General features: G+C 37.1%; 5 protein-coding genes across 7 annotated transcripts; all 5 read left to right on the top strand.

The window, feature by feature from the left end:
* The first annotated feature begins 1,051 nt into the window (after positions 1–1,051).
* On the top strand, positions 1,052–2,541 carry LOC119778967 (E3 SUMO-protein ligase ZBED1-like). Its single transcript, XM_038278429.1, has 2 exons — positions 1,052–1,429; positions 1,591–2,541. Exons 1-2 carry the CDS (start codon positions 1,391–1,393, stop codon positions 1,987–1,989), a joined length of 438 nt encoding a protein of 145 aa, XP_038134357.1. The 5' UTR covers positions 1,052–1,390; the 3' UTR covers positions 1,990–2,541.
* Positions 2,542–2,938: 397 nt separating this feature from the next.
* LOC119778966 (H-2 class II histocompatibility antigen, A-U alpha chain-like) lies at positions 2,939–4,992 on the top strand. The gene is made up of 4 exons (XM_038278428.1): positions 2,939–3,027; positions 3,217–3,477; positions 3,558–3,839; positions 3,932–4,992. Exons 1-4 carry the CDS (start codon positions 2,970–2,972, stop codon positions 4,057–4,059), a joined length of 729 nt encoding a protein of 242 aa, XP_038134356.1. The 5' UTR covers positions 2,939–2,969; the 3' UTR covers positions 4,060–4,992.
* A 6,229-nt stretch (positions 4,993–11,221) lies between these two features.
* LOC119778962 (boLa class II histocompatibility antigen, DQB*0101 beta chain-like) lies at positions 11,222–14,097 on the top strand. 3 transcript variants are annotated; one of them, XM_038278424.1, is made up of 6 exons: positions 11,222–11,370; positions 11,528–11,794; positions 11,920–12,201; positions 12,461–12,523; positions 12,692–12,717; positions 12,792–14,097. In XM_038278424.1, the coding sequence occupies exons 1-6, from the start codon at positions 11,316–11,318 to the stop codon at positions 12,816–12,818; spliced, it is 720 nt and encodes a 239-aa protein (XP_038134352.1). In that variant the 5' UTR covers positions 11,222–11,315; the 3' UTR covers positions 12,819–14,097. The 3 variants fall into 3 exon arrangements, with proteins under 3 accessions (XP_038134352.1, XP_038134353.1, XP_038134351.1); XM_038278423.1 differs by having other exon boundaries at positions 11,227–11,370; positions 12,413–12,523; XM_038278425.1 differs by lacking the exon at positions 11,528–11,794 and having other exon boundaries at positions 12,413–12,523.
* A 715-nt stretch (positions 14,098–14,812) lies between these two features.
* Positions 14,813–16,277, top strand: LOC119778964 (RLA class II histocompatibility antigen, DP alpha-1 chain-like). Its single transcript, XM_038278427.1, has 4 exons — positions 14,813–14,894; positions 15,062–15,325; positions 15,405–15,686; positions 15,787–16,277. Exons 1-4 carry the CDS (start codon positions 14,837–14,839, stop codon positions 15,912–15,914), a joined length of 732 nt encoding a protein of 243 aa, XP_038134355.1. The 5' UTR covers positions 14,813–14,836; the 3' UTR covers positions 15,915–16,277.
* Positions 16,278–16,979: 702 nt separating this feature from the next.
* Positions 16,980–20,529, top strand: LOC119778963 (H-2 class II histocompatibility antigen, E-S beta chain-like). The gene is made up of 6 exons (XM_038278426.1): positions 16,980–17,064; positions 17,200–17,463; positions 17,621–17,902; positions 19,645–19,755; positions 19,876–19,901; positions 19,994–20,529. Exons 1-6 carry the CDS (start codon positions 17,013–17,015, stop codon positions 20,018–20,020), a joined length of 762 nt encoding a protein of 253 aa, XP_038134354.1. The 5' UTR covers positions 16,980–17,012; the 3' UTR covers positions 20,021–20,529.
* Positions 20,530–23,380: the final 2,851 nt, after the last annotated feature.

The raw sequence follows: 23,380 nt of genomic DNA, 5'->3' as shown, positions 1-23,380 counted from the left end.
AAGCCGCTGCCTGCAGACAGCATACTTTCCCACTGACCATACGGGGGAGAACATTGCAATTGGGCTTAAGGAGTGCTTGGCAAACTGGGGCCTAAAAGAAGAGGCCCAGACCTGCATCACAACAGACAACGCCACGAACATGGTCAAAGCGATGGAGTTCAATCAATGGACCAGACTGCAGTGCTTCGGGCACCGGCTGCACCTTGCAATTGGTAAGTGTTTGTGTGTGTGTGTCCAAATTTACTGTGTAAGAATTAGTGTTAACATAGTCTCTCAAACACAGTTAGGGAGGGGGACAAAGCGACGATATGTTTGTTTTCACGCTGTTGTTAGCTGACCAACTGTTAGCGCAATGCTACCTTTTCTCCTACTGATAAAAATGAACCCTTTCATGAGTAAACTTTGAAACCTCCCAATAAGCTACTGCTTGCTTCTGTTTAGCTACAGAATGCCAAGGAACAGAGAGATACAAATGCGGTTTCCCCTAAGCTTATTTTTGACGCCCTTTAGAAAAAAAAAATATAGGTAGCAAATGATGCCAATGGCGTTTTGTAGCAGATATGAGGATGGTGCCGTCACTGATGCCACTTTATTACGGATTAAAAGGTTTGTTGTGTTTTAGTGGATTATCGAAGAAACATATTGCTGCAAATTAATCACCAGTTACAAATTAATGTATGGCGAATTACTTAATGTGGTAGCACCACCTGACGTCTGCTGTTAAAAAAACATCACTGAACATCCAACAGACGGTAGCCTATGTTAACACTGTTTTATGAAGTAGGCTTATCTGACTGTATGTAATGTTTTTCCCAGAAAATGCAGTCAAAGATGACCAACGGATCAAACGGGCTACAGGACTGTGCAAGCAGCTGGTAGCAGTCTTTAGCCACAGCTGGAAGAAAAAGGCAGCGCTAAAACAGGCACAGGAAGACCTGAATCTTCCTCAGCAGTCAATGGTCACCGAATGTCCGACACGATGGGGCTCCCGGCAGAAAATGATTGAGAGGGAGTTGGGACAGAGCAAGGCACTGTGCCAAGTTCTGTCTGAAGACAGGAAGAAGTGGCACCTGGTCCGACTTGGCAAGACACTGATGTGCTTGAATCTGTAAACAATGCCCTCGGTCCTCTTCAGGAGTTCACAGACGCCCTCTCAGGTGAGGACTACGTGAGCGTATCCTACCTAAAGCCAGTGCTCCACCTGCTGAGAACAGCAACACTTGCTGTAACTGACCAAGACACAGATCTCACAAAGGAGATAAAGTCAAGAGCTCTCCACTACATTGAAGAGAAATACAGTGACCCAGCGACCCAGGAACTCCTGGACATCGCATCTTTCCTCGAGCCCAGATTTAAGACCAACTACATTAGTGAGGAGAATGTCCAATTCATGAAAGACAGAGTGAAGATGGAGCAGTTGGCACTAAAGGTAAGCTGTCCTTTTTCTTCACTCTTTCAAAATAAAACAAAAAGCTGTGTTTTTTCTATATATGTTTTTGAATTATACTCTAAGACCAAGGCAACATTTCAATATCAATGTCAGTAATCACAACTGATGGCAAAACATTATGCCTCTACTGTGTGTTGCAGGAGCAGAGGGCTTGTGTCACAACCCATCCCATGCCCCTCAGTGCAGAAGAAGAACCACCATCCACCTCTACAAAGCGAAAGTGGTCACTGGGCAGCTTTTTCAAGGCGGTCCCTGCTTCCTCTACTATGCAGTTGGAGGATACCATTAAAGCAGAACTGGACAACTACCTCATAACTCCTACCATTGGTGGAGAGCAAGATCCACTGGCCTGGTGGAGAGTGCACAATGTCAACTTCCCCTGGCTTAGCAAGTTGGCTCATAAGTACCTTTGCATACCAGCAACGCATGAACCATCAGAGAGACTGTTCAGTGCCAGTGGTAATATTGTCACATGTCAGCATGCAAGTCTGAAGCCAGCAAGGGTTGACATGTTGGTTTTCCTGGCCAAAAATCTCTAAAGAGATGTAGCGATGAAGGGGAAGATTAATTGTTTGTTTCATCTTATCCTGAAATTGCTTATTTGCACTTACCCTGACATATATTTGTTCACTTTTTTACTTATCTTTTGTTTACTGACTATGTAAAATAATTTAACCATTCTGGCATCATTTGTTGTGAGGAAAATATAGGATAATTTAAACTTTAATACTATTATTGTATTGTTGTTATTTTTTACTACCTTTTATGTTTCACTTCCTCTTGCCACTTTATTTGAAGAAGCACAGGTTTCTAAGTACAGGGGTTGTATTTCTGTAACTGCTGCTTATGTTCATAAGCTAGCTCCTTTGAGCCATTTTGCACTACTTTTAAGGTAAGACTTCATTTTTGCTCAACTTTGTTGTTATATTTTATATTTTTTATGTAGCTTATGCTATTTTACAAAAATGCAATTTTTTTGATGCTGCTGAGCCATTAATGCTTTTTGTTAATAAAAAATGTAAAAGAAGCTAAAGTTTACTTAAGAAAGAGGGCTCTCATTTTATTTGACTTTTTTGGATAATATAATTTGTTTCTTAGGTGCTTGAATAAACAGTCTTACATTTGAAATATGTTGCCACCAGTTTTCATTCTTGCATTATCTTAATTGAATTCATTGGTTATATAATTAAATACAAATTAATTTATACTGAAATTTGATTTTTTTTAAAATCGTGGTTGAAATCGAAACCGCAATCTCTGCCACAAAAATCGCAATTTCAATTTTTTCTTAAATTCGTTCAGCCCTACTGGATAACAAGGAATGGTGTTCAGCCCTACAAAGAATGTTTCAATATAAAAATAAATCTTCACCAAAAGAGGGTAAACATAGCTCAACTTTTAATACAGTTCCCTCCTAACTGTTGTTGTCACGTGTTCAGCTGTCCCCTCCCTTAATGGCCAAACCCACAGAAAAAGGCTAAATGCAGACAAAAGTTTAGGGAAAAGCTGTTGATCAGACATGAAGTGCTTTGCATTACTTATCCTCTTTCTCAATGCGGTTTATGTCGCCTCTCATGGTAAGAAAGACCTTGATTGAAGCGTATATTTAACTACATGTTTCTTTATGAGAGCTAAATGCCGTTTATCTTGAGTGCTTTGATATTCATTACACTAGCATTATATGTCAGCAGTTACAAAATCCAATTTGGAAATAGGATGTACATGTAAAGGTGAAGTGTCAATTCTGCTGTATTGTTCTTTTTCAGTTCCCCATGAAATAACCTATTTTGTGGGCTGCTTTGAGAACGGCACCACTGTGGTTCAGTTTGATTTTGATGGTGAGGAAATATTGTACGTTGACCTTCAAAGAGAGGAGGTCGTATTCACCGTACCCGTCTTCATTGATCCAGATCCCATGCAGGTGTTAATAGGTTTGAGTATCCTTAAAGATGCTCTGGATAACAGGGAATGGTGTTCAGCCCTACAAAGAATGTTTCAATATAAAAATAAATCTCCACCGAAAGAGGGTAAACATAGCTCAACATTAGTTTTTTGTTTTAACAATATCGCTAAAATGTTGATGAAAATAGTCTTTGACCTTTTTTAGACCCCCCAGACACCATGATCTTCCCATCAAGAGAGATAGAACTGGAAATGGAAAACAGCCTTGTGTGCTTTGTGAATAATTTCTATCCGCCTTTAGTCAAAGTCAGCTGGACTAAAAATGGACACCCAGTCTCAGAGGGGGTGTCGGTTGGTCAATATCATCCAAATAAGGACCAAACCTTCCGCCTGTTCTCCACTTTGAGGTTCACACCGAGTGAGGGGGACATTTATTCCTGCACCGTGGAGCATCCAGCACTGGAGACTCCTAAAACAAGAATCTGGGGTAAAAAGTTATTTTAATATATCATCCTGAAAAAAAAAACACTGTAGTAGTATTTCCTAGATAATTAAAATACTCGCTTACTTTTTCTACAGAAACAGAAATCATCAAAGAGAATCAAAGTCTTGGGCCTGATATTTACTGTGGAGTCGGTCTATGTGTGGGCAGTTTGGGAATTGCAACTGGAGTATTTTTTATTGTCAAGAGTCAACATTTAAACTAATTCTCTGTTTTTAAATACAGAATACATGGTAAATTATGTAAAATATCAAAGTTTAAGATTTTATATATTAAAAATATTTGATTTCACACCTCTGTCGCAACTCCTAACATAGACGTGAAAATTCAGTACAAGATCAAGGCTGTAAGTGACACAAAAAAACGTATGCTTGGAGGAAAAGGACATTAGGCTGGAAATACAACTTGAACACTGGAGCTCAGTGAAGAAGAAGCTGAAGTTGATGAAAATGTAAATTATTGGTGTGTGAATTGGCAAGAATTTGTTAATACAATACGTATCACTATCCTGGTGTCACACAATATGTCCAGATAAATTGTGTCACAACAGTTTATCTGGATATGTGACAATGCAGTAACACACACAATATACTGGGATTTTTATAATAATAATATAGCTCAGCAAAACCTCACAAGATCCCATTGTTGCTCTGCTATGGCTGGTGCAGAGCAACACTGGGACTTGTTATATAAGACTAAGGCAAAGAAACAGAGGATTTCCTGTAACTATCCTTATATCTGAGATTGATTCCATATTTTGAATCAATATCCTCTAATAATAGATCTCTATGTTGGCATTTTGAGTCGAGGCAATAATATTCAAGAGAGATATTCTTAAATTTAACAGAATCTCTCTTTTTTTTACACACGTAATAGTAAGTACTGACATCATATCCCGACTCTGTGAAACATTTATGTCTGCTAACAGCACTCAATGCAAAACTAATTTCTAGGTTCAAAATGATTAGGTTTACATTATCAGGATCAATGCTTGGCGTGTGATTGCTTTTTTGCACAGTTTTTGAGTGGAGTTATTTCTCTAAAAGGTTACATAGCCTGGGCTGGAACACTGGCTAAATACACATCTTACCTGCCTGCCTGCCTGTCCCTTTATAAAATCAGAAATATAAAAGGCCAATAAAACCACTTGTTTCCTTTTTTCTACACTAACACTGCTTGTGAGCTCCTAACAAAATGCACAGTATGTACCCCTTCATTTGCCTCAGATAAAACCTTTAGGAATATGAATCTTAGGCTCAATCTTGTTTCTATCATGGGTTGTTTTTGATGTAGGACCAGACCTCAGCGTCATGATAAATAAGGTAGTTGAAAAGCAAACGGAAACTTAGCCAAACTGGGAACAATTTACGCAATGCATTAAATGGCAAAGGGAAGGTCAAATAAATGCAATAAACAATAATATGTTTACCATGAATGCATGGAATGTATTTATCACCTCATGTTGTAATTATCCTGTTTTGATTAGAGTTAGTCAGCCTGCCATCTCAGCTCATGTAAAACACAGCATTATTTCCAATAGATACAGGAAAATGAAAGCATATACCTCCAGTTTATGCATTCCTTTACTGCCTCTCCATTCAATTTGAAATCCATTTAAAAAACATTTTATGCTTTTAAGTTTTTTAATGCTCTTGCCTTGTCTTATTTTGTTCCTTTATCTTTATAATCCAACACTCCCTCTCTTAAATCATCCAACCAGATGCATTAAACTTTCCAGAAGACATTTTTTAATTGCCTTTTCATTTTTATTCTGCTTTTCTAATAACTTTTACCAGTTATGAATTGCTTAACATTATACAGTCCTCTGAAGGCATTTTTTTTTCTTAATTTCCCATTGACCCCTTCTTTATCTATTTATCAACCCTGCAGCACTTTATGTGAAATACCCAAACATGACACAAACATGAAAAAATGGGCAGGTGGTCAAACTTGCTTTATATGCATAGACTGGACTGGACTGTCCTGGAAGCCCTCAAACCTGAATTAGCTTGCTGAAACCTCCCCTGCATACATCAGTTTTTGCTAGGATACATGTTTAAAGAAAAAAAAAACAAACAAAAACAATAAACCATGGTTCACTTCACATTTTGAGGAAGCTGCCATAAAGTGCAAACTGTTGTAGGGGTTTTTTAGCCCTTTGGTAAAAACTGTTTGCACGGTGGTGCAGTTTGTAGCAGTGCTGCTTGGCATCACCAAAGTCCTGGGTCCTTCAATTTTGGGCCTTGGGTCTTTCCGCAAGGAGTTTGCATGTCTTCCCTGTGCATAAGTGGATTCTCTCTAGGTTCACTGTCTTCCTCCTACAGTTCAAAAACTTGGATTAGGTGAATTATTGTCTCTTAACTCCAGTTTAGTGTTTATGTATGGTTTGCCCTGAGATGGACTGATGACCTGTCAAGCTGTACCCTGTGTTTTGCCCATAAACTGCTTGAGATCAGCACCATGACAGAGGAGTGGCAGAATATGGATGGATTTTGAAAGAAGCTGTTGTTTTTAAGAGTACTCTAAAATCTGCCGAGTTTCTCTCTCAAAAAACGTCAGATATCGAGTTGGAAGTTCTTTAACACCTCCTGACATAAATACATTAGTAACTAGTTTTTAATCAGCTTTTGTTGAAAAACTGTTTGAAAAAATGTTTCTTCTGCCTCAATATGTTATTTTTAATGCTTTTATTTATTTTTTTATTATTATTATTATTTTTATACTTAAAAAAACAGATCTTGGACATAACTGTTTATAACAGTTATGAACATTAAATCTGATTACTTAGAGTTACTTGAGTAATCATTTTACCATTACTTAATAAATTTTTTGGGTGACTACTTACATTTTCTTAAGTAAAAAGAATGCCAAACTAATGCAAATCTCATTTAAGAACTCACCAAGGAAAATAACACTATGAGCCATTTTGATGAAGAAATAACATGATAACCCATTCCGTAAAAATTCAAAAAATATCCACTGGACTTGGTTTTCAAGATTTGAAGACGTTTCGCCACCCCTCCAGGAAGCTTTCTCAATTCAAATGTCTGGATCCGCAGTGAGTTTGAGTCTTATATAGACAACGCCTTGTATCGCTTGGAAACATGCAATAGAAACCGATGAATGGGTCGTTAGTTCCATCGTTAGCCTGTAATATCTGAAACTGTCTATGATTCTAGGGGTCGTCGTTAAAGGGGGGATTGTCATTAAGGGGGGGATTGTCTCCTGTAATACCTGAAACCTGTCTATGATTGTTAAGGGTTGGTCGTTAAGGAGGTATTGTTCACCGGCTGGAGCGGGTAAGTCCCTCGTTCCTCTGTGATGGGGTGGGGGGTTTGTTGATATCTGGAAGGGATCATGTCTATGATTGAATTGTATGTTTTTGGAAGCTGGAATCTCAGTCCACCACCTCTGTTTAAAGTTGGTTTTTCTCTCTTAACATAGATGGCTTCCTTCACGCCCCTCTCAAACCACCTATTTTCTTTATCCAGAATATGGACATTCTGGTCCTCAAAGGAATGTCCTTTGTCCACAAGGTGTAGGTGTACTGCGGAGTCTTGTCCAGAGGTGGCCGCTCTTCTGTGTTGGGCCATGCGTCTGTGGAGAGGTTGTTTGGTTTCTCCAATATAAAGATCAGAGCATTCCTCACTGCACTGAACAGCATATACCACTCCGCTCATATTTGGTCTGGGGGTTTTATCTTTCGGATGCACTAGCCTCTGTTTAAGGGTTTGGTTTGGCTTGAAATGTACTGGGATCTTGTGTTTGGAGAAAATCCTCTTGAGCTTTTCAGACACTCCAGCAACATAAGGGATTGTGATGTTTTTGCGTTTAATTTTAACATCGCTGTCTTCTGTTGCGTGTCTTTTGGATTTCCTTGCTGATTTGATAAAAGTTAAGGATGGCTCCAGGAGAAACCCTGGTATCGTTTGATGTTACTTCACTTTTCACATGCATACCTATAACAGAGGCAGTGGAAACAGTCAGGACACGTCTTGAACAAGATAGTGATTTAAACAACAGGACTAATTTCACTCCGGACCAGATCTGCACACTACTGGGCCTTTGTCTTTCCACAACCTATTTCAAATTCAGAGGTAATTTTTACAGACAGAAACATGGCTGTGCAATGGGATCTCCAGTATCACCAATTGTAGCAAATCTTTACATGGAAGAAATGGAAAAGAGAGCTTTAGACACTTTCAATGGAATACCACCAAGCCACTGGTTTAGATACGTGGATGACACTTTCGTCAAAATCCAGCTAGAGGAAGTGGAAGCTTTCACCAAACACATCAACGCTGTTGACCGCAACATCAAATTCACCAGAGAGGATGCCAAGGACAACAAACTACCCTTTCTGGACTGCCTGGTGAGCATGGAAGGAGATGGAAGCCTAAACATTGAAGTTTATAGGAAACCTACTCACACAGACCAGTATCTTCTTTTTGACTCACACCACCCACTGGAACACAAACTCTCAGTCATCAGAACCTTACAACACCGGGCAGAACATGTCCCCACTAAAACAGATGGGAAGCAAAAAGAACAGAAACACATCAAAGATGCTCTCCGAAACTGTGGATATCCAAACTGGGCTTTTATCAAATCAGCAAGGAAATCCAAAAGACACGCAACAGAAGACAGCGATGTTAAAATTAAACGCAAAAACATCACAATCCCTTATGTTCCTGGAGTGTCTGAAAAGCTCAAGAGGATTTTCTCCAAACACAAGATCCCAGTACATTTCAAGCCAAACCAAACCCTTAAACAGAGGCTAGTGCATCCGAAAGATAAAACCCCCAGACCAAATATGAGCGGAGTGGTATATGCTGTTCAGTGCAGTGAGGAATGCTCTGATCTTTATATTGGAGAAACCAAACAACCTCTCCACAGACGCATGGCCCAACACAGAAGAGCGGCCACCTCTGGACAAGACTCCGCAGTACACCTACACCTTGTGGACAAAGGACATTCTTTTGAGGACCAGAATGTCCATATTCTGGATAAAGAAAATAGGTGGTTTGAGAGGGGCGTGAAGGAAGCCATCTATGTTAAGAGAGAAAAACCAACTTTAAACAGAGGTGGTGGACTGAGATTCCAGCTTCCAAAAACATACAATTCAATCATAGACATGATCCCTTCCAGATATCAACAAACCCCCCACCCCATCACAGAGGAACGAGGGACTTACCCGCTCCAGCCGGTGAACAATACCTCCTTAACGACCAACCCTTAACAATCATAGACAGGTTTCAGGTATTACAGGAGACAATCCCCCCCTTAATGACAATCCCCCCTTTAACGACCGACCCCTAGAATCATAGACAGTTTCAGATATTACAGGCTAACGATGGAACTAACGACCCATTCATCGGTTTCTATTGCATGTTTCCAAGCGATACAAGGCGTTGTCTATATAAGACTCAAACTCACTGCGGATCCAGACATTTGAATTGAGAAAGCTTCCTGGAGGGGTGGCGAAACGTCTTCAAATCTTGAAAACCAAGTCCAGTGGATATTTTTTGAATTTTTACGGAATGACTATGACCTGGATGACTGAGAACCTTCATCAGCATGATAACCCATTCTGTTTCTCTTTCCATCATTGTCAGGTGTCACGATATTTGTGCGTAACACAATTATACAATACACAATTATACTCTGTGGTATACAGCTGTTACCTTTACAGACTCCCTTGAACATAGTTGATTATACATGACATACAAGTTACACTATGTCATAGGCATGAGTCCAAAAATACAAATTATCAATTTTGAATCCTTTTTATGAGATGAAAAAAAACACGAGTCATGGTTTTGTCTTAAAATGATAGGTCCGCTTGGCACAGTGGCCTAAACTATTGTGGATGCTTCAGCTGATTTGAGCTCTAATCTGCTGAAGTTTTACTAATGCCGTTTTTAAAAAGACTTTTGTGGCGATTTTTACTGATAACTTCGATTAACTAGGCAAGGCTTTTGATTTTTTTTCCTTTTCTGTATTTCAAAACAAGCATGTCAGACACAGTAACAAAAGCGATACTGGTTCCACTGGGAAAGTATTGTTTTTATTATGTTAACAATAGCACAAAAAGGTTGCTTGTAGACCTGACAATTGTGGAGATATTCTCGATTTATTTCAGTTGTGTATTTTCTGGTGGAAATTGCCTCTAAACCCCTCTCAATTAAACAGTGATTTATTTTGTGTCAGGACTGAGAACTTACACCCTGAATTTTGATTTCTAAGTTTTTATTGACTGCTTGGAAAGTCTGTGGGTCAGCAGAATCTCTGTAGAGGGGAAAACACAGGTTAGTGACCACATAAATCTGACAGAGGATGATTATGAGCATGTGAGTCACTAACCTTGTTATAAAGTTCAGTCCGAGCCCAGAGGAAGGGGTGGAATCCAGCCGGATGATTATCCACAGCACACAGAGAGTTTCAGGCTTGGAAGCCAAGAAGGCTGCTGAGCCAGTTGATGAGGAAGACCAGGACTTTCCAAATGGAGAAGCCAACACAGGTGTCAATTAGGTAGCAGAAGTGCAGGCCAGAAGATCAGAGACCTGAGGAGGTACTATAGGGAAATCCAAGCCGTGGTCAGGAGACAGATCCAAGGTCGTAGGCAGCCAGAATCCAGCAGTAGTCCAAAGACAGATCAGGCAAACAGATCAGAACGGCAGCAGGCTGGCTCAGAGGTCCAGCAGCAGACATGATCAGGCAATCAGAGTAACAAACTGGGTATGCTAGAGAGCTCTCACGTATGGCTCAAATAATCTGGCACTGATGGCTGGGACCAAAAAGTTTAAAGAGAAGCTGGAACAGGTGGATCTCATGAAAGGTAATGAAAACTGGGCAGAGCTAGGCAGGTGGATGGAATGAACCAATAATCCAGTCATCACTGCCAAGATCATGACATTTTTTACTAACTCTATTGACAGTTTCTTGAAATAAATTGAAGAATTCCTCCATTTTAAAATATTCTGTTCTTGAATATTCTTGGTTTGCTACATTGTCCTTCAAAGTTATCATTGGATTATTTTCTATTTATTTTGTTATTGTTGTATGGCATATGAGCTTAGGTGCCTTAATTGCTTCCAGTACACTTGTGACAAACACTAGTACAATAGTGATTAATACCAATAGGAAATATTATACTGCTTTTCAATGCTACTTCCTCATCCCTACATATTACTGTTATTCTATTAAACCGTGCAACATAGTCATCAGCAAGAGGCAATAAATGTTTCTTACTGAAACTACATTTGTTTAAGTGAACTATACTGGACTATTTAAGTCAATATATTACTGATATTATCTAGGGAAATTAGGTAATTTGACAGTAGCAAAAAAAAAGGTGCTTACAGATTTAGTTCTCAATCTGTTGATGTACTTCCTCATCGTTAATAATACAATAGAGAGCATTTTATCTTTCAGTCAGATCTCTGTCACTGACCTAACAGCATGGCTCAAAGCTGGTTTATTTTTCTCACACTTTTTCTGGCTTTTTCACCAGGAGGTAAGTGACTCAAGTTCAATGTAATCTTTAATTTTGTTTCTTTCAAATGAAAATGAAACCCCTCTGTAGTTTTTAGTTTTTCAGATGTAATATGGGTTTTACAAAATCTTGCATTGTCCATTTTATATATATAAAAAAAAACGTCTGTCATTTTTAGGTTGTTTCTATTTCTATATAATGGATCGTTGCCAGTTTAGTTCAGATGACGGTCATGATGCCGTTTTCCTGGAGCAATTTTACTTCAACAAAATGTTGGAAGGACAATACATCAGCACAGTGGGAGAAGCGATTGGATATACAAAAGAAACGCAAGTGTATGCCAATATTTTGAACAACAATTCCGAGTTTATTAACCATCAAATCTGGAAAACAAACCTCTGCAAAAGAAATTCTCAACTGGCGTACAAAGAATTACTAACACCAGGTAATTTACACACAAGACAGTCCTGGATAAATCCAAGCCTTTTATGTTTGGAGGTTTAAGTAGAACATAATGAATTACATTTTGCTTATTATTTGTGTCATGTGCATGTTCTTTTTATTTTTTAGTGGAGCCCTATGTTTGGCTCAGGTCGGTAAAATCAGAGTACAGCCAACACTCACACATGCTCATCTGCAGTGCGTTTGACTTCTATCCAAAGCAAATTAAGCTAACATGGCTGAGAGATGGGAAGGAAGACACATCTGATGTGACCTGCACGGACGAGCTACCCAATGGGAACTGGCTCTACCAGCTCCACACCTACCTGGAGTTTACACCCAAACCTGGAGAGCAGATCTCTTGTATGGTGGAGCATGCAAGCCTCAGGGAGCCCAAGCTTTATAACTGGGGTGAGAACGTCTGCATCAGACATATGATAGACATAGAATGGATTCTACTTTAGATACCTGTTATATGCTACTTCAAACGCAACAGAGGTTTGATCAAAGGTTATATAAAAAGTTGTATGACAGTCATGAAGTCACTTGTAGGTAGCATAAGCATGGAACTAAAAACTAAAAATGTTTTTTAAATTACTTTTTTTAAATAACTGGATTTCAGATCCAGAACCAGATTTAGGGTGGAAAAAAATTGTTGTTGGCTCCGTAGGATTGCTGCTCGGCTTGATCTTTTCAATTACTGGCTTCATCTGCTACAAGAAGAAATCAACTGGTGAGACAATGTTTCACTTTAATGTTAAAAACACTTTTTACAATGACTTCAGTATCTAAATTATAACCATGTTTAAATAAACTTCAATTGAAAATGATCAAATGTAAGACCTAAGGTTTTAGTTTTATTAGTTTGTTCTTTTTTCTTTTTTTTTTTTGTTAAATACAGAGCTGGTGCTGGTTCCCACAACAGAGGTGAGTTTTCTTTATGTCATCTAAGCACTCGTTGATATACTTGATTAATGAAATTATCTAATTTTGTTCTTTAGGAGGTGTGTCCTGAAGAAGATCTTTAGGTTACAAGATGCAGAAATGATGCAGACAACAAACCTGTTTGTTTTGCTGAACGTCTGAAAAAGTGTATATATCATTATACATTGTGTGACATGTTAGAGTTTGCACAGTTCATTCTGTTCATAATGATGTTTTCACAACCACACACATACCTATCAACTTCAAGGAACTAATATCGATCCCATATTTGAGGGATGTCAATCCCAAGAGTTTTCAATTTCATAAAATGTATTCGTTTTTCATATATTTCTGCAGACAAACACTAAAGAAAAATCCTCCATTACATTTCCACCCATTTAAGGTTGAAATACTCAGTTAAACTGAATTAGGCCCCCAAATTTAAAGAGCATTTGTCATCATCTGAAACAAATAGAGGTTGTTAAACTACCCCAAGATGTTTCGGGAGTAAGAGTAGAACTTTGCTTGAAAAGGAGTTCAATCTATACTTTTACTTTTACCAGTTTGTACCAGTAATATCAGTTCTTTTGAAACTTAAATAGTAATTATACAATTTTAAGAATATTGCTTATGTAAAATAAAAAACTACAGTAAAACATTTTTACGCCATCTGCTGGACAAGATGTAAAGATGCAAAATGGAAAATAAAAGAACTAATTAAACTGATCTATTAGGAAACCATTGATGCCTTTGCTGTTAGGACGTCAAGAGGAGTTAAGTTTTGAACAACGTTGAGAACGTTAGTGAGGTTTTGATGTTTTCGTGTCTCATCGTGGAAATATTCCACAATCTTTTCTAACTTAGTTAAAACCTAGAAAGAAGGTGCAATAATGTGATATCTTAGTGCTCCTCTATTTTATAAGGTTACTTTGATTGCATATGATTGATTGATTGCATTTTTAAGTTATATTTACATTAACCAAAATGTAAAGTAGAAATTTCTTTACAATAACACTGATATTTTTGAGTTTTGCTTTTGATTGCACACTTCTATGCTAGACTCGACACTTAACCCCCATGGCATTTAAAAAACATTTGTTTAATGTAATTAGTTATTCTCAGGGTACTCATCTTTCAAGTTTACAATTATTCTTTTTGGCTTTTTCCTTTCAAATTTATTGGGTTAACCTTGATATTACAGTTTTTCTTTTGATTATACAGCTTTATATTGCTTTTGATTTTGTACCCTTTGCACACAGTTTTAGGTTGTTACTTAATGTAATATTGTAATTCTATCCCTCAAACATATATTTATTCTTCCTGTTATTGCCTTTAAAAAGCTTTTGTTTCAACATTTCAAATAAAAAATCAATAATTATGCAATAACTGTGGAGTTGCTTTTTGGGAGTTTGAGCGCCCACTCAATGGGAGGGGGCGCCAAGACGCCACTCTTGCCTTGGGCACCAAAGAACCTAAAGCCCTGCATCCCAGTAATTATTTTCTAAATGTTACTTAAGTAAATTTGGCTGAGTAAATATAAACTAGTTACTATCCATATGTGTAAATACTTAATTGTTAATCTTCCTTGTTTTGTTTAGATTCAGGATTGTATACATTTTTCCACATAAAGAGGCTCCCTGTTCTTGTTTCTTGTCCATCTTCAATATGCAAAGCAACTGCAGAGTCAATGAAGAGTCAAAGAAGTGCAAATGAAAAGGAATAGTGAGAGTATCATCCCCTGGGATGCTCCTTTTGGTTCTGTTAGACAAATTACATAAAATATCTAGAGCCAAACTCAATGTAAACTTTTTCAAACTGTGTGATTCTTAAGAGGTGTTAACTCTATGCTGTTTTATTATACAGAGACCACAAAATGCCTCAAAACCAGTGCTGCAACAGTTTACAGCTTCTGCATCTAAACTAATATCCTTGAAACATGCTGCATGCTAAGGTTAAATGTAACTAGTATAACTTTAGTTATGTAAAGCAAATCCAATGATGCAGTATTTTTTTGAAACTATTGTGGTCACATGTTCCACTGTAAAATCCCGTAATGTCACCGCCTATAAAAGAAGGTGTGTCATCTTCCTGGTCTATTTCAGTCACCACCTGAAGCTCAGACATGAGGTTCTCTGCTCTCCTTATTCTCATTCTCAACACCTACTGCATCTTCTCTCAAAGTAAGAATCTCTTAACTGCATTTTTGTTGGAATAAAGGTCAACATTTGTTTTAAAAATACAACAGCCTTACTTAGCAGAGTTAAGAAACAAAAGCAGAATTAGGGAATAATTGTAAAAGTTTTCTCACAGAGGAACAAGTGTTTCATTGCACTGTGTTGTTTTTCAGTTCCCCATGAAGCAACCTATTTTGTGGGCTGCTTTGAGAACGGCACTTCTGCAGTACAGTATGATTTTGACGAAGAAGAAGTTTTATATGTTGATTTTCCCAGGAAAGAGATTGTGTTTACTGTGCCAAACTTCATCAATGCTCATCCAGATCAGCTGCTAGGAAGGTTTAGTATCCTTAAAGATGCTCTAAACAACGAAAAAATGTGTCAACCCGCAATGAAGTTGATTAAAAGTGAAGTTAAACCTTCATCTGAAGAAAAGGGTAAATACAAGTCAGCATTTATTTTCTGTTTTGAAATCATCAATAACATGGTAAGGCAACTTTTTGTTATGCTCTTTAGACCCTCCAGACCACATGATATTCCCTTCAAGAGAGGTAGAACCTGAAGAAGAAAACACCCTCATCTGCTTTGTGAATTATTTCTACCCACCTACTGTCAAAGTCAGCTGGACTAAAAATGGCCTCCCAGCTACAAAGGGGGTGTGGATCAGTGAATACTCTCCCAATAACGACCAAACCTTCCGAATGTTCTCAACACTGAAGTTCACACCCAGAAAAGGGGACATTTACTCCTGCACTGTAGAGCATCCTGCATTGGAGACTCCGAAAACAAGAATCTTGGGTAAAATGTTCATTTTTTTAATGCAATATTTTAAAACTAAACTCAGAATACTGGAATATACCAAAAGGTGATTTTTAATCTTTGGAACTTTCTCTTACAGAAATTGAATTCAACAAAGCAGATCCAAGTCTTTGGCCAGTTGTTTACTGTGGAGTCGGTGTGGCTCTTGGCATTTTGGGAATCACTGTGGGAGTGTTTTTTATTGTCAAGGCACAACATTTAAACTAATCTTGTTTATGTTAAATACTGTCAACACTGATGGTAGTGTAAGTAATGCATTAGTTACATATTAAAGTTGTTGAATAAATTTTTGCAATCCACATCACCTTTAAGCTCCATAGAGTATTTCTTTTTTACTTCTTGGCTTTAGCAAAAAGGTAAAGCCCTGTATATTGGTGGTGCACTGCTAAAATATTCTATTGGTAATTTATCAGTAAAACATTTAAAAGATATTAACAAACTTTTTGTCATGTGGTACACTCTATGTGCTGTATGATCTATATTTTTGTAGATTAAAAAGACAACATCATTATGGGTTTTTTTTCTTGTTTTTGTGTTAGCTAATAAACTGAACATTCAATCTTTAAAAAATCTGAGTTGTTTGACCTTTGCTGCTCACTGTAGATCTGAAATATTAAAAAAAGAGTCTTGCATGTCTTCCTTATGAATCATATTAAGTTGTGTTGCTCTTAGTTATTTAAACAATTGCGTTTGACAAAGTGCGGATACCAAATTTGAATCTATTTATGCAACCACTAAAAAATAGCTTAACTTTTTAATGCAAGGTGATGGAACATGCCATTATGCATGAAATATGCTGTAAGTTATACGCATAATTTACATAACAGAAATGCATAAAAAACAGATCTGAAAAATAGATTCAAGAGTAGAATCAACAGGTTGTTGTTGCTTGTTGAGAGTTTTTATCCTACTTTATTTTGTCAGTTTGTGTTTTCTTTGAAACATTTTTATGTTACATAAAGTCAAAACAGAACAAATGTTTCAAATACCTGTCCACCTTGCTGTAAATGTTAAGATAATTAGTGATTTTGCAACTAACTTCTTGTTATATTGGGACTTTTTCTGTAAGCTGATTCTTTGGTGAGGGATCGTAGCAATTACATTTTTTTCCCAATAGTTACATATCCACTTCTCAGCACCATACAGCAGGCACTAATTCCATGGCGGTGACAGAAGCCGGTTTTGGTCAGGGCAGCTGCCACTCCTTGTTACTGAATCTGCTACTTTACTTCCTCATTTTTGTTAATAAAGCTCTTTTACCAGCGAGCCACAGTCTTAGTCAGATGTATTTTCTCAGCTGACAGCATGCATTTGAAAAACGTCTTCATTTTCCTGCAACTTTGGTTTTCAGCAGAAGGTAGGAGGATTCAGGCCAACAAAATCTTTAAAAATAGAGCTGCTTAAATAGATGCGCATTAACGTTGATTTAAAGTAAATGTATTCCTTAAATTAAAATTTTCCCTATTGATAATTATGTTTTTTATGTCTTTAGGTGCTTATTACGGCTATTATTTAGGCCACTGCCAGTTTAACTTTCATGATAGTCAAGGGGTTGTGTTCTTGGAGCAGTTGTTTTTCAACAAGTGTCTACTGGTCCAATATAACAGCACTTTGGGAAAAGTTGTGGGATACACAAAGGAGGGAATCATTTTTGCAGACATTCTCAACAAGAACCCAAGATTCCAAAAACATCAAATATGGAAAACAAACCGTTGCAATGATATTGCACATCTGTTATATGGAAATCTATCCACAGGTAAGTTTCATATAATGTGTAAATGTTTTTGGGCAAAGATTTAGATCAATTTATCTATATCTAATATTAATATGCATGCAGATATTTTAAACCTATGCAATAATATGAATGTTAGCTATTTTATGATGTAAGATGAGTCTTATCTTGTCTCTCCTAGTGGAGCCCTACGTAACGCTGAGCTCAGTGAAAGCGGAGTACAGTCAACACCAACTCATGCTCATCTGCAGCATTTACGACTTCTATCCAAAGAAAATCAAGGTAACATGGCTTAGAGACGGAAAGGAGATCACATCTGATGTGACGTCCACTGATGAGCTACCGAATGGGAACTGGCTTTACCAATATCACTCCAACCTGGAATTTACACCCAAACCTGGAGAGAAGATCAGCTGCATGGTGGAGCATGCAAGCCTCAGAGAGCCAAAGATTTATAATTGGGGTAGGAAAGTGTGCATGAGAACAGAGGAAACATTTCCCCTTTTTTGCACCCAGTTTGTTGATGGATTTTCACATGTAATGCATAGAGGAAATTCTCTTACTTCCTATTAGAATAACCAGTAATGCAACATACACAGAGTACCTAACCAAGAGGATAATTTGTAGAACTTTACCGGGAAACTACTGAATTTAACTTTGAAACTGCAGTAAGAGCTGACAGGGAACAACAAGGTTATACCAGTCATGTGATTGTGGTCCACAGTTTAGTGGAATGAGTGGATCTTTTCTGGCATTCCTGTCTGTTTTTATGACTGGTCCTATTTGAATTGTTATTCTACCCTTAACACTGAGTGGTTAATGCAAAGAACCCCTAGTGAATGGTATTTTGTAAACCTTATTCCTCAATACAAACAGTATTTTTACTGTATACAATGGGACTCTTCCTTGGAGAGGTGGGAACAAAGAAGGTACTAGGGTGATCAAAAGTTTAATAATGTCTCATGAGGTTCATCAATCCTATACTAAGTTGAGAACCATACATAAGTGTGAATTTGAAGACTCTATAAAGAATGTATGGATTTATAGAGATCCATCCATCCTTCTTCTCCCGCTTATTCCGCTGCCTATCTCTGGCAGTCTGTGGGCGAGTGGCGTGTTAAACTCTGGAGGCAATTTAGGGAGATAATAATGATGAAATTCATAATAATCAGTCCTTGTACAGTCTAAGGACATTATCTTCTACTTACTGTACTACATACACTTATGAGTTGAACTTTCCTAAATCCTCAATGCATTTCTTAAGTGAGAAAACCGTATTGTTTTCTCTTCTATCTTCAACATTGCCTCTCCAGAAAATCTTCCTCTTTTTCTAATTCATGATTGTTATATTTTACTAAAGATGTCTCTTTCACCTCTCCTTTCTAAGCTGACTTATAGGTTTACAAACAGAACTGCTTCCAGTTAATGTTCATGTTGTCAAGAAAAAAACACTTCTCTCTATAGGCGATTCATCTCATGAAAATGCATAGATTAGAATTACCTTCATTATAAATGCATAACATGGGCTGAGAAGTGGTTCTTTAGTGTTGTAGTATAAGAGCAAGAAAATAAGGTATGCGCTCGAACTGTGTGAGTGTCACTTAAATATATACACAAACATTTTTAACTTATTTTTAAAGATGCCTATTTGTTACTGCATAAGCTAGAATGCCTGTTGTGAAGAATTTATGCAAACTAAAATGCAGTTTGAGGATAAAAAATGGATGCAGGTTTTTAATAACATTTGATCACAGTAGATTTGTGGTTTAAGTCATGTTAAACCTCTGGGTAGATTGATAGTTATGGTATTAGGAACTAATCAACTGTGCGTAAAGCCCTGTATTTAACTTTTACAATACATTTTTTTCGTCCCTGTCTTTTTACCTTGGTTAGACCACCTGCTAATACTTGCATTGCTGCAAAAAAAGCCAGTTTGGTCTTGAAAATGTGTTAGTAAAATACATTAAAAGGTTTGAGGACTTTGTCTTGACATTAATGTAAAGCTTTGTATTAGTTGAAATTGGATAGAAGTAAAATAAATTTGTTTTTATTTACCATGTTTTTCACATTAAACTTGTATTGACTTTGCTTTAATCTTTTGTTTGTACTAACAGTTCTTTTCTATTTTGGGCTGACTTTTTGCATGAATATAGAGCAATACCTAATTGAAGTCTAACATTATCTTGATGATCAATATGTTTGCAGAGCCAGAACATCATTCTGACAAGAAGGAGCTGGTTATAGGTACAGCAGGGCTGCTGATTGGCTTGTTGTTTTCAGTCGCTGGGTTCCTCTATTACAGGAGGACAGTCATTGGTGAGACATAGGCTCAAAATAATGGAAATACTATCATTTTAAAAATCTATTTTTCGTAGCATTTAAATTGTGGTACCTCAACATTCAATCTGATTGATTTCCTTCTGTTTCTAATGGCAGTGCGGGAAAGAGTGTCAACAACTGAGGTATGGAATTATATTCAGCAAAGGTTTCCTCTGCTTTATCTTAATCATTTGTTGAAGCATTTATCTAACACTGTGAATAATATTTTCTACAGGATATTTATCCAGAAAACAACCTCTAGTTTTGCTGGGGGTGTATCAGGGAGAAGAGACGATGAGCTTCCCTCACCATGCATCAATGAACTGTTGGATAATGAGCCTAACCCCAAGTTATCTCCCAGTCTGTTTATTAGTACGGTATGTTAATGTCTGAGTGAAAAGAAGTGAATGAGTCTTGCAGCATGACACTGCTGTTTTTTTTTTTTGTTTGTTTGTTTTTTCTATGAATCAATAACACAGCTGGAAAAGTTACCCAAGCAGGATTCTACACAGTTTTTATATTAAAATCTATACTCTAAATTTCTACATTTTTCTTGGAAGTTTCTGCAGTATTCTGGAAAATACAGTGCAGTTTAAACTATTGGTCTTTATTCCCATTAACAGTAGCTGGGTCTCATCCTCTGATGTTTTTGCATCTAAACTAAAGTAAATCTGCTCTATTCCAAAATATGAAGCTTTTTTACTTGTTAGGAGGTAAGAAGACTAGTAAGGAACACTGGATACAGACTTACAGCACAATTGGTTAACACTGCTAAAAAAATAAAACAACTAAACATTTGCATTTTAGAGCTTTTGTTCTGCATTTTGAATGGCCCTATGTAAGAGCAAAAACTTGTGCCAAGTCCCATTTTTTGCTTTAATTTATCATGCATTAAACTGAAGTAGTAATGTGCATCACAAATCACAGTACAATTCTAATACAATTCATTGCATTTATTAAGTATGACTAGATTTTTTTTTTCATTTTATAGAAAGGAAAAAAGGTTAAAAGGTGAGCAAAGTGTCATTTTTATTTATTTTACATACGTCTTCGTTACTAAAACTGCATTGGAATCCAGCTTAAAAATGTTTTAATGTAATAAAAAGCTGTTAATATCTTTATTTTTTTTTATGTATGCATATCAATAGGTGTGTAAATTGTTTAAATACAAATTGAAAATGCATGTTATATAGAAATGTTAGAACAGGATTTGTCGAACACTATTTTTATGTAATATATAAACTAAATTTGATTTTTGTCAAAACTAATGCCAAATTCTGTTTTTAACCCGGATATGAGAGTTAATAAAAATTTTGTCCGATAGAAAAATAAAAAAGATTATTTTGTTCCATTTCCATTTTGCAGTGTTTTTCTTCTATTAGAACCTTCTATTTGTAAACGTTTGGTTGGTTAAGGACCGAAATGCAGAGATGAGTGAGGCAGAGATGATTTGTTGTAGGTGTAATAAAGAAAAACTGAGGCAAAAATACATAAATACTGAGAACAAAAAACCCGCAAACATTACGGAAACTCATGTGGGGAACCAGAGACGAGGAAGCAACAAACAACAGGGAACCAACACTGATGAGCTACACAGGGAGAGTATATATGGGAGACAGAACAAAGACTAGAGTAATAAGCTGATATGGAGCAGGTATGGATGGAAGAGACTAAGAGGGAGTCAGGGGAAAGGAGACAGGCACAAGGGGGCAACAGAGTAACAAAAGACTGCTTAAATATAACATAATATGTAAAATAAACCAAAGATCAACAAAACAGAATTACTGATAACTGAAAACTCAAAGTCCCAAAAGTTGGGAACCATAACACTATTGGGCTTATGCATAAACAGGGAAGCATATATCAAAGTGTGTTTAATTGCTCCACATTTTAACATTTTTCTTTAGTGAAGCACATGGCTTAAATATGAACATGTGAATAATGATTTGATGCCTGCTGAGGAATTTTCCAGATGAAACCGGTTATACCAGATGTATGTCTAATAAACGTAACATTGAATTTATACTCACAGCAGGAAAATAACGTCTATAGTGAGGCAGGGCACTGGCATGATGTGATGTAAACAGAAATCTGAATTTACTGAGAACCTTTATTATACTAGTGTTTTCCCAGACAAATGTAAGATGTACCAATGTGCTAAAATGTTTAGGCATGAAATGCTTGGGCCTATTGTTACATGTCAAGAGGCTAGGCACACCCAGGTTAAATCCCCAGTTTATCACATGATGATAAAAAAAATACCTACCTATGAAAGCTTACCTCTGTCACATGAACCATGGTGAGCTATGGAACAAAAGGAGGAAGCTGGCAGGGCCAGAAAAAGACTGCGAACAAATGTAAAAAAAAAAAAAAAAAAAAAATTACTACACTGTCAAGATTTCAACCAGAGATCTGGAAATGAGACAACAATAATGTGAACAAATATGCATTTAGACCCAGAGATTTACTTAAAAAAAAAAAAGTCATCAAACAATGTTTTATCTACCCTAACCAAAAATATGCATACTTGAAGTTCATGTTTTTAGATTTACAAGAGTACATATCCAGGTTCATTGATACAAGTACCGTATACTAAAAGTTTGATAAAAATGTATATCTAAGGATTAAATTGGCTTACTTTAAAGTGTAACTCACCCCTTGTGAAATCATAACCCTGTGACCATATAAAATTTGAAAACTGCCACCAAAACTTTTGGTGACAAGAGACCCCGGGGGTTCAACTTATTGTGAGAATGAGAGCCGTGGATTAACGAAGGTGTGGCCAGAATGAGGCAAAGTGCAGGTGTCTTAGCATAGCGTCGACATATTGAAGCATGGACAGTGGGCAGGGGGGCTCTGTTACAACACTCATACCACTCATATTTGAGGTGAAGCATTTTTCATTCCCCTCAATGATGGGCTGGAGTCTAATCAGTTGAAGCCATTTCCTTCAAAGCACTCACCCTAAATTGGTGTTGATGAGGACACAGAGGACTAAATGACCCTATATGGAGGCTAATATTAGGGAGCCCTAAATTCCTTTTATACATACACACACCTTGAATGTATACAGTACATATGTATATACCAGTATTCAAAAATGTATTTATATAACTTTATTTATTTACTTTTTCACTCATCCCTTTGCCCCCACCCCCGATATAACACCGCCCCTAACTTGCATAAAGGAGAGTAGCAGGAAAGAGGGGTAAAATATTATTGTTTCTTAGCCAAAACAGGAGACTTGTCAGCTGCACACATCCTCAGCAAGTCAGCATCTGAAATCCCCCATTTGTAAGGGTTAGATTAATACCTCCTACGCCTCATTATGTCCACTAACCTTACATGCAAAGAGGAATTGGGACATTACAACCATCAAAATTTAGGGGTATTGCTGAAATGTAGGGCTAGGGGGTATGTTGGGAGAGAGAGCCACAAAGCAAAGGTTTCACACTCCTGATCTACAGTCAAAAACTGTAATTCCATCTTATTAAAGCTGAAGTCCAAAGGTAACTTTTATTTCTAAATATTTCTTACAGTAAATAGTCTAATCACCATACTAAATTTTTCCAAGGGACAAATTAGTAATAGTATCTTCTGCCTTTGCAGCTCATCATAAGTG

The sequence above is a fragment of the Cyprinodon tularosa genome, unplaced genomic scaffold, assembly GCF_016077235.1.
Source record: "Cyprinodon tularosa strain WSP-4 unplaced genomic scaffold, ASM1607723v1 ctg1406, whole genome shotgun sequence".
NCBI lineage: Eukaryota > Metazoa > Chordata > Actinopteri > Cyprinodontiformes > Cyprinodontidae > Cyprinodon > Cyprinodon tularosa.
This window is presented reverse-complemented; position numbering and strand designations above follow the sequence as displayed.

Coding starts and splice junctions, on each gene's coding strand:
- LOC119778964 (XM_038278427.1), top strand. CDS start 14,837: ATGAGGTTCTCTGCTCTCCTTATTCTCATTCTCAACACCTACTGCATC. Junction 15,326..15,404: donor ACCTTCATCTGAAGAAAAGG/GTAAATACAAGT, acceptor TATGCTCTTTAG/ACCCTCCAGACCACATGATA. Junction 15,687..15,786: donor TCCGAAAACAAGAATCTTGG/GTAAAATGTTCA, acceptor TTTCTCTTACAG/AAATTGAATTCAACAAAGCA.
- LOC119778963 (XM_038278426.1), top strand. CDS start 17,013: ATGCATTTGAAAAACGTCTTCATTTTCCTGCAACTTTGGTTTTCAGCA. Junction 17,065..17,199: donor ACTTTGGTTTTCAGCAGAAG/GTAGGAGGATTC, acceptor TTATGTCTTTAG/GTGCTTATTACGGCTATTAT. Junction 17,903..19,644: donor GCCAAAGATTTATAATTGGG/GTAGGAAAGTGT, acceptor ATATGTTTGCAG/AGCCAGAACATCATTCTGAC.
- LOC119778962 (XM_038278423.1), top strand. CDS start 11,316: ATGGCTCAAAGCTGGTTTATTTTTCTCACACTTTTTCTGGCTTTTTCA. Junction 12,202..12,412: donor GCCCAAGCTTTATAACTGGG/GTGAGAACGTCT, acceptor ACTGGATTTCAG/ATCCAGAACCAGATTTAGGG. Junction 12,718..12,791: donor TGCTGGTTCCCACAACAGAG/GTGAGTTTTCTT, acceptor TTTGTTCTTTAG/GAGGTGTGTCCTGAAGAAGA.
- LOC119778967 (XM_038278429.1), top strand. CDS start 1,391: ATGAAAGACAGAGTGAAGATGGAGCAGTTGGCACTAAAG. Junction 1,430..1,590: donor TGGAGCAGTTGGCACTAAAG/GTAAGCTGTCCT, acceptor TGTGTGTTGCAG/GAGCAGAGGGCTTGTGTCAC.
- LOC119778966 (XM_038278428.1), top strand. CDS start 2,970: ATGAAGTGCTTTGCATTACTTATCCTCTTTCTCAATGCGGTTTATGTC. Junction 3,028..3,216: donor GGTTTATGTCGCCTCTCATG/GTAAGAAAGACC, acceptor GTTCTTTTTCAG/TTCCCCATGAAATAACCTAT. Junction 3,840..3,931: donor TCCTAAAACAAGAATCTGGG/GTAAAAAGTTAT, acceptor CTTTTTCTACAG/AAACAGAAATCATCAAAGAG.